General features: G+C 41.5%; 1 protein-coding gene across 1 annotated transcript; it reads left to right on the top strand.

Annotated features, from left to right (window-relative positions):
- Window positions 1-3,388: 3,388 nt before the first annotated feature.
- Window positions 3,389-4,149, top strand: APELA (apelin receptor early endogenous ligand). Its single transcript, XM_062575283.1, has 2 exons — window positions 3,389-3,464; window positions 4,061-4,149. Exons 1-2 carry the CDS (start codon window positions 3,389-3,391, stop codon window positions 4,147-4,149), a joined length of 165 nt encoding a protein of 54 aa, XP_062431267.1.
- The last annotated feature ends 5,948 nt before the right edge of the window (window positions 4,150-10,097 follow it).

Genomic DNA, 10,097 nt, shown 5'->3' with positions numbered 1-10,097 from the left:
AAATATTTTCTAATCCATCAGAAAAAAAAAACACATTATGGTGGAAATTATTCAGACAATTATCTTTTCTAGAAATATGAATTTGTCACTAGGTTTGACTGCATAGCCTTGTGCCCTCACACATTTCTGCTGGCATATCTACCTAATAAAACCATGAGATAATAATCCAAATGGAACTCATGCTGAAAGAAGGCATCACAGATGCCTAAACTATATTTCTAAATTTAGCTCTTTGAGCATTTCTTTGCCAACTTTTTCCTTTCAAATATTCCAGAGGTGCAACTCACACAACAGCCTTCCACACTTTCTTCCTTTTTTTGCTGCATAGCTCATATACCATCTTGCAGAGTAGCACAAAGGAGCTGAGAAAGCCCTAGAACTTCTTCTTCTAATGACCTTTACCATTGGACCTGGTTATTGGGTTCACAAGATTCTTTTGAATAAGATTTTTATAGCTGATCTTGTCTGAGATTCTATCACTGAACTGATAAAGTGCTAAATACAACTTACTGAAATGTGTCAAGCAATCTTAACTATATGCCATCTTTTTTCTTAAAGTTAATGTTCGTTAGCAGGAAAGACAGACTTAAATTTTCTTTGTTGTTACTTTTGAAATGATTTCCATTACGTCTTACCTGCATATCTCACTTTCTGGACGTAAACTGATAATTTGACCATTTTGATCCTACCAAGGTGGGGGGGAGGAGGGGAGGGAATGAGGTACCTGCTGGAAAAATGATACAAGTAATGAATGTTGAAATCACCGCCCTTCATTGTGCTTCTTTTGGATTACAGGAAGGCAAGCTTTTGATTCAAAGAACCACCTCTTCTAGCTCATAAAGCATTATCTACAGCCCTCCAGTTTTCCAATGTACTTTTCATTATATTCCTTTTCTCTTGAACCAAACAAAAAAATGTGGGGAAAAAAATACCACATTATTGCATTCTGTCTGGTTGTTCTATGCCTAATTTCAAGCAGAGGTATGCCATGTGAAAGAAGTATCTGAAGGCAATTTAATTGCAAAAGAATGGTAAATCAAGGAGTTAAGGCTATAACATGCGCTAGACATTTCTTCAGCAATAAGCATGCAAAAATCCTTCTTCCTTACATTACAATTATGAGAAACTTGTGATGCACATGTTATAGTGAAGTGGACTTACCATACAAATAGATTTTTGTAAACTTGTATATAGAGTAGCTGTGGAATGGACAGTATGAAAAGCTGCAAGCATTGCAGAATATTACATCTTACTCAGTCCCCTGAAAATGTTGTCTCCTCAGAATATCTGTAAACTTCAACAAATACAGGTGCAGAAAAGGCCGAGATAGCCTGGGGGACTGGCGATGGTCTATGCATTCTTTCTACCCTTTTAACTATTTACACAGTCCCTATCACTTTGAAGTCTAAACTACTTTTCACCTTAAGGTTATGAGTCTGAATCTTATATAGCTCAATGCTGATTGAAAGTCATCATCATTTACAGGGCTGTATGAAAGAGGTGGTCAGTTTGTTCTAATTGGTGGTGAACAAGTGAATGCATCCCAAAAAGTGTCCCTGTGGCGAACGCACTGGAAAGGACTGAGGATATCGAGTATCTAATCTTGATTCTGCTAAAAACTTGCTGTTTAATCCGGCCGCAGCCCTTCTCCACTATGTTGCCATTCCTTCTCCATCACCATTATATTTGAAATGATACATTCTTTGAGACAATTCTGTCACTGGCACAACGGCCCTCTGATTTCAGCTGAGATACTAAGCCATAATTACATAATTAATATTAAACAGAAGTCTACCTTCACAGCCAGAGAGTGAACAGCCACAGATAACCACCACCACCAACCTGGTAGATGAACATTGGGAAGTCTGTGTGGCTAGTGACAGACCAGTATTATCAACTAGCAGAGGATTTCCTTTTTTAGTATTTTGTCAGAGACATCTTTCTCAACAGTCTTAAAATTATTTTAAAGTAACAAATACGTATTCAAGCCATATATCACTGTTTAATTCATACACACATACCTTATCTAGACAAATCAATAACCTGGTAATGATGTATATCTCCATGAGCAGAGGGAATAAAGTGTAATTTTAAGTTAAATGGGCTTTTAGATAAATCACAACAGGGGGAGAAAATACAGGGATAACTGAATTAAAAAACATATATTCCACTCTACAGAACTTTAGGCCACTTTCAGTAACACATTTCTATTAACAGTAGTAGTTTATCTATATAGGAATTTACTCTTTTCTACACATTGTAAAACACAAACTTTTCCCCATAAAAGATCAACTGTCTTCTTCCACATGATCAGGTTGCATTCTGCCCCAAGCAGGTCAAAATAAGAACAGGACCAACTCAATTTTATCCTACGATAACAATTTGCTGGAGTTCAAAACCATCACTGGTCTTAATAGGTTTTGTAGGGTTTGTCTTTCTTCTCTTTAGGCTTGCATAGCCGCACTTTTAGCTATACTAGCATAATTTGTTAAAACTAGCTCTCACCATAATCTAGTAAAAATCCAATGCCGTGTACAGGTGGGTGATGTAAACGTAACATACAGCCTAAGTTTTTGCTAAACTTGTACTGTTGTGAGTTACATTGTGTAATTCTTCTATTTTACCCCACACTGCCGAAAGTCTCGCAAATTAATTCCAGGCTATTCCGACCCTTTCAAAATACTTGCTGGTACAAAAGCCGTCCATTAGCCTTAACTGCTGGCAGTTTCGCTTTGAATAGAGGCTACTTCGCAGCTAGTTCGGAGAAGAGAGAAAGCATCGTAGCGGCGAGGAGCGCCGAGCTCTGGGGACCTCCTCGCAGCGGCTTCACAGCTCTTTCAGGCGGCACAAAGCGGGGGGGGGAGGACTTCCTGCCATGGCCATTGCTTCGGCATGTGGGACCAATATGGGCAATGCAAAGCTTAAACAGTTGCAAATGGGGGAGGGAACCTCGGGTCTTGTTTTACATATTTATTTATTTATTCCCCCCCCCCGCCCCCGCCCGAGTTGAATGTAAAGTGAAGCTGCCGCATTGTTCATGAGGCTCCTTGCCCCACATGCATTGACGGAGGTTTAGTGTTTACACGGACTTTTCATTCCTTCATTGTTTGCTTATGGAAAACAAGGGGGAGTGACAAAAAAAAAAAAAAAAAAAAAAAAAAAAAAGAGAGAGAGAGAGAGGAAAAGGCAGGAGGGAAGCGAGGGAGGCACTGACCGCGGCGCAGCAGCGGTAACCTTGCCCCGTGTGATCATTAACCTCCCTGGAAGCGCAGCCGGCGCTTGGCACGGCGATGTGAGCGGGCACCCGGCGCCCAGCACACACACACACACACGCACGCACGCACGTGTGCACACACACGGAGCGCATCCACCTTCCGTGCCGGCAAACATGAGGCTCCGAGAGCTGCTCTGCACCGCGGTTTTGCTCCTGGTGACCCTCCTCCTTGCCAGCGGACAGAGGCCAGGTAGGACCTGTCTCAGCGTCGCCGCCTGGCACCGCGCAGCGCTGCTGTGCCTCAGGCACCCTGTCGCAGCCGCACGCCTGGCCGTTCCGGGCGGGCCGCCAGCCCCGTGTGTTTACCGTCACTTTCTTTAACGAACCACCCGGGGCTCAGCGGGGGCGCGCCGCGGCGGTGGTACCTGCGGGCGGGCAGCCGTCCGCACCAACCGCCCCGCGCCGCCGGGGCACCGGAGCGGCCGTTGGAGCCGGGCCGCGGCGCTAACGGTCCGCGGGGGCAGGGCAGGGCAGGGCGGGGGGAGGGGCAGGGCCGCCGCCGCCGCGCGGGGCGCCGCGGGGTCGCCGGGGCGCAGCAAGGGCCGGGGGGTCCCGGCTGTCACCGGCGGCGCTTCGCGGCACCTGCGCGGGGGCGGAGGCGCGGCGGGGAGGCGGCGCTTCGCCACGCGGGCGGTGGCGGCGGCGGGGGCAATGCGGGGCGGGGGAGGTGGGGGCGGCGAGGCGGCGCCTCCCGCCGGGGCCGCGTTTCGGTTGGAAATGGCGACGCGGCGGCTCCTCGCGCCTCACCACAAATCTTTTCTCCCCGCCGCCGGCCGCGGCTCGCAGCGAACGTGGCCCTGCGCAGGAAGGCCCATCGGCACGGCTGCTCCCAGCGGCGCTGCGTGCCGCTCCACTCCAGAGTGCCCTTCCCCTGAGGCGCCCGCCGCCGCCGCGGCCGCAGGTAACGGCGGCGCCCGGGCGAGGCGCCATGCGGGCGGCGCTGCCGCGCCGAGCGCGTAGCCTAACGGCGGTTCGGACCCCTCTGAGATGCACTTTACTAACCAAACCGCAGGCGCTGTGGTGGTTTCGTTTGGTCTCCGGGCCCCGTGATTAGTTTCAAAAATAGGGTCCCGCGGAGAAGGCGCGGCGAGGCAGGGGCGGTTGTTTTGCCTGAGCTCCGTGACAGGGATCCTTCTGCCCTGCAGCGGCAGGGCGGCGGCACCTCGCTCTGCCCCTCAGGATCAAGAAGTTAGTAGCGTTTACCCACTTCAAAGGGGACAGCAATTATTCATCCTTGTCGGTAAAAAGATTTCGAGATCCTTGGATGAAAGGCCATACAAGTGCAAAGCGTCAGTGCTTTATAGCTGATGAGGGCATATACATTCAAATACTAAGTGGCTTTGGGAGCACACAGGTAGCATATGTAAATAGGGTAAGCATCAAAAGGAAGGCATGCCTCTCTCGCAATTTAAGAATGAATAAAACATGCGGTCAATAGTTTCACATCTTCTAAACTTGTTATTAATCAAAATAATGTTGTAGCCCCAGGCTTGACAGCATCGTAAATAAATGAGGGCCGAACCCACACTCTGAGGAGACAAGAAATTTCAATTTACTAAGCAGTTAACAGCAAAAAGGAGACCGAAGTCGAACTTTTAACAATCCTGTACCAAGCATCTTGTCAATACAGTAACCATCTTGTTTAAAAAGCCACACCAGTCCCCAAACAAGCATTGAAAAAGGCGTCATCCACTCTATAGTGCTGGCCTTTAAACGCATGGAATGTGCATATGGGATGGTAAACTGGCAGATTTGTGAGGCTGAAAGATTGCCATCTCAGTTTAATCTCAGCCTTGCTGTCATCTGAGTGGCAGACTTAAGCAGCTACTAGAATGTTTTTGAGGCTTATATTCACTCAAGAGAGATGTTCCAGAAGGACGCTTTACTGTTGAATGCCATGTCCCATCACTGTGTTCATTCCGACAAGAGGCGGATTAAATGAGATCTCTCAGCAGTTTAAGTGTAAACATAACAAGATAAGCAATCAGATCAATTCGCTCAGCATGCAGAGGCTAAGTGAGCTGAATGATAGGGACAGTGGAATTTCAGTCTAGACTTCTTGAATCACTACTGAATAGCTTGCTTCAGTTCCTCTTAAGAGGAAGATTAAAATACCTACCTTTGAGCCAGCACCATAGACTGGAGATTGTGTAGAGAACATCCATATTTTCTCTAATGTGCTCTAAAATACTATATAATGCATTTGGCTTGAGACTGCAGCACATGCATGATACATGCACTTACACTGGAGTTATTTTCCGTACAAAATATCAAGCTAAAAGCTATCCTTAAAGTTACCTCTGTTCATATGGGGAGCTGATTTCTTGTAACAAAGGTCATTTAAGAAGCAAAACAGAGGTCACTGAAGGAGCAAAATATACTTAATTCATAATATAATTCATAATAGTAAAGATAATTCTGCTTCATAAAGCTATTAAGAAATCTATAAAGCTTGACTGGGGGAAGAGGGATGACAAGCACCTGAACTAACTCTCTGTTAACTTCAGTTAACATGGTGGCTGCTCAGCCCTTTATCTTAAGTAGGATTTACCATCTACATTTACATTCCCTTCCAGTTTTAGGTCCTAATTCAGCAAATATTTACATGCCTGGGTAACTTGACTCATGTGAGTAATCTCATTGATGTCAATGCAGTTGTACATATGGATAAAGCTATTTGCAGATGCAAATAGGATGGAGCCTTAATCCTGAATTTCAACAGGTGGTTGGAAACTGGGATGAACATAACATCCTCTTTTTTTGCAACAACATTTGAAATGAAAAACGGTTGAACTTGATTAGTCAGTTACGTAGGCAAAAAGGACATAAAACTGGAAGAAAATCTAGTATTAGAGGCCTTCTTCATTTTCATGCCTTTTTAACATTTTCAGTTTCCCCAGTTAAGAAAAACTTTCTCAAATTTCAACCATATATTTTGGAAATAATATATTCTATTTTTATAAGATACTAAATTACTGAATCTCTCACTAATGGCTATTTCTCTTTTTCCCTCCCCTCAGCAAATTCATAAAGGGCTTTTCAGAGAAGCTGCAACAATTACGCTGACAGAGAAATTGGTCATAAATCTAGGTTTGGGTTGACAACAGCTGACCTGATCCAACAGTCCTGTATTGAAGCTGTCCATTTGAAAAGAATTTTTTCAACAGCCTTGGATATCACATTCTGAAAGCCTTGGAAAAAAGGCCCACAATGAGAAGCTGAGAGAGGGAGGAAGCATGGGGATGGGGAAGACGTACATGAAACTTAACAGGTTAAAGTATTCAGTATAAATTCTTTGACTCTCATAATGGCCAGTAGAAGTTAAAGATTAAATGAAGCATCAGATACTTGGAATGGATATCCAGTGGCCTTAAGAAGGATCTGTCCATGCAGACTCTTAATGGTCTGTGCTATTCAGACTGAGAGAAATTGTACATGCCATTGACTATTTAGTTCAGGCTGTGTGTACAGCAAATATTTAGTGTGAAACAATGTCAGACTCCAGCACAGAGCTGCAGAAGTCCATTTTTAGTTTATACTTTTGTATATTAATATATATTTTTTTAATACCTAACATTACATCTCTATGGATTTACCTTAATAGTAACACAGAATGTTTTACCGTAATAGTTACCAAAGTCATCACCATCCTAGTGATCCTGCTGGCTTCACATGTAGTAGGAGTTCCCACACGGAAGAATTTACAGTATAAGAAAGCAAAGGGAGTATTATTATCCCTCACTCTGTAGCTAGAGAATTGAGGCATAGAGAGATAACAAATTAGCCAAGGGTCATGCAAAGCTTAGTCCAAAACTAGTAACTCAGATCACCCCAGTCAGGCCTTAAGGTCAAGCACCTCCTCCTGTCTAATGAGCTGTTATTGCAGAGCCTATCATTTGTTTTCTTAAACTGGGCTGTCAAACCAGACGCTAAAATATATCTGGAAATTAAGTAATACAGATATTTGCTTAATAGTAGTTTTCCTAAAATACCAACTACAATATTACACATAGAGCATAAAAATAGACCATTGAAAAGAAACCTTTGTCTGGTCAACCCCAATGTAATTCCTGTAATTAAAGTGAATGGAACATTTGGAATATAGCATTACAATGAAAGAGAACTTCCAACAGAAAACAAGCTGTTCTTTTCAGCACTGGAGGTCAAGAATACTTAAAGCTTTTATTTTACTTTTTGTTTTTAAAAATATACTTTTCACAGCTCCCTTTTAATAGCAGCAGAAATTACAAACCTGTTAAATGTGATAAGGCAAAAACATTGTAGCAAAACTTTCATTAACAGAAACTAAAAACAAACCTGAAAATAACTCACATTCACATTTTTAAGACACTGCAAGAGTCTTAAAATATCAGCAGTTTTTAAACAGAGAGGACTGTGGACTGTGTAAAGATGTGTGAGGATTAGCAGTGTCAGTCTGTCTCCCAAACACATAGTTTCTAACAAGAAAGTGAAAAAAACAGCAATCAAGAAAACTGAATAACTGAAATACTCTAATCAGTGCAGGTATACATGGAAAACTGTGTCATGTTCCTACTGGCAGATCACAGGAGTTTCATGTTTCTCTGTATAGGAAAAAAAAAATGGAAATTTAACATGACCCTGTCCCGAAGTTTTGGAAAGTCATCATTGCTATAGAAAGATGGTTAAACTTGTCAATACCCCCACAAAAAGTTATGTGGGTAAATGGCTGCAGTTTTGAAAAAACAGTTTGCCAAAATCGGAGCCATACTATAGTACCACCAAAATCACAACTATTCTTAGCATTATAACATACCTTTCATGTCTATCCATGGCTATATTTCTGTTTAGAAGGAAAGGCAAAGAGTATGGAAAAGCAAAAAGGGTGAAGAGTAAGCAGCTGTTTAACAGTTATATCTTTTGAATGAATATATGGATTTAGCATGGCACTGGTTACTTTTTATATAACCATAATTATTCAATTAGCTTTGATAAAATAAGAAAAACCTAATGTATCTACCAGAGAACTATATATTGTTACTTTGCAGATGGAAATATAAAACAAGAAGTACTGAAACGTCCTAGGAAGCAGAAGTTGTCAGTCTCTACAAAATTATCTTGAGTATTTTTGAGTTTTTTTAGTCCATATTGATACCATAAAATCTTTGTAAAAGACACTGATTGTAATCTTGGACAGATATGTTTATAAACTCACTAGCTGGTTGTATATTTTGTAAAAAATAGTATGCACTTCAAATAACATTTCAATGTCTCATTTTAAATAAACTGTGTACACTGTTTAAATTTTACGTTTTTCAGATGTCAAGGGCTATGCATCCAAAGAAAATGGAAGAATGGTCTAATTTCGTTTTAAATTCACATGGGATCAGTGTGTAAAACTTACTACTCAGTTTCTGATACAAATAAAGTTATTCATGTAAACACACATTTTCCTCACACCTTCTATCTTTCTAAAAATTTCAAACTAATTCTAATAAATATAATAAATAATAAATATAAATATGTATAATTACTAGTTGGTACAATCACAGCATGCTATAACATGGCATCATGTTATCATAATAGGATTATACTAGGATATTTCATCGTCTTCATGGCTAAAATTAGCATGACTTTTGATTAACTCAGACTAGGTTAGGCCTTGAAAACAAAACATTCTCAAAGAAAATTGCCTTTATTTCAAGACAAGGAAAAAACTTCGGCCGCAAAGGACCTAGCGCTATTTGAAGCACTAAGAAGCTAAAAATGTGTGCTAACTTGTGCCTTTAGACATTGAATACGATGTATAAACTTGTGTTAAACGTGTTAAAAATCTTACACCATTGAATTAAGTGCCTACTACTGCTACCACAGCACAACACTCTGCTGTCATTTAACTTCAGTGGGAGCAGGACTTCAAAGGTCCTGATGTTCAGTTGAGCAGGCCTTGGCTACATTTGAAGTTACTCCCTTCACTTGATTTGTGCAAGTGGCATAGCCTAAGTTTCATCTGGTAAAAAGGTTTGCATGAGGAAGTGTGATCACGTATATGAACGTGAAGCATTTCAACACAGTGCTATCACAGATGCATTGACTGAATTCTCTTTGTGCATGTGTGAATGTACATTTCAAGGAGGTTAGTACAAATACAAGTTATCTGTTAAATTCAGAACGGACGTGTGCGAGGGTGTAATCCAGCAGTCAGAAGACCTGATCCAAAGGTATGTTCAAATCTCAAACTCTGAAACCTAAAGCATCAGTTTTTGAAATACAGAATAACAATCTACAAGAAAAAAATGAGCTTACCTGGGATAATTTTAGGTCTTATTTGAAACTCTGTTTCATTAAGTCTTTACATTACATCAGCTGTTTAAGAGTGAAGTACAAAATGATATAATAGCAGGTCAACAGGAAATGGAGGTAAATGCAAGGCTGTGGTGAGAAACAGCAGATTAGTATGTTCCCAAAGGATAATAAACAATTCACCTCTTTCCCTTCCAGTGTGGAAAAAAGGAAGTTATGGAAGAATAAAGACTGGAAATATTTCCCTTATGCCACATACATGTGCTATAAAAACCTATCTATATATATACAAAGCCAAATTTTGTTAAGGGTCACACAAGATGCTATAAATACCTATCTATATACACAAAGCCAAATTTTGTTAAGGGTCACGTAATATTTATATCAACATGGAACAGGGCAAGAATTAGTACGGTAGGTAAATTTCAAGGTCTCTTGTGTTACCTCAAGGTTGTTTGCTACCCAAATGCCTTTCCTCCTTGGCATTACTTTCCTTTTAGATTAAGTATCTTGCAGGGTTAGCCTACTTACTTGTATATTC

The sequence above is a fragment of the Rhea pennata genome, chromosome 4, assembly GCF_028389875.1.
Source record: "Rhea pennata isolate bPtePen1 chromosome 4, bPtePen1.pri, whole genome shotgun sequence".
NCBI classification, from domain to species: domain Eukaryota; kingdom Metazoa; phylum Chordata; class Aves; order Rheiformes; family Rheidae; genus Rhea; species Rhea pennata.
The sequence above is the reverse complement of the archived record's forward strand: the minus strand, read 5'-3'. Positions and strand labels throughout refer to the sequence as shown.

What these genes read in the sequence shown, in the direction of transcription:
- APELA (XM_062575283.1), top strand. Translation starts at nt 3,389, where the DNA reads ATGAGGCTCCGAGAGCTGCTCTGCACCGCGGTTTTGCTCCTGGTGACC. An exon ending in TGCCAGCGGACAGAGGCCAG is followed by an intron (nt 3,465 to 4,060) that starts GTAGGACCTGTC and finishes CGCGGCTCGCAG; the next exon opens with CGAACGTGGCCCTGCGCAGG.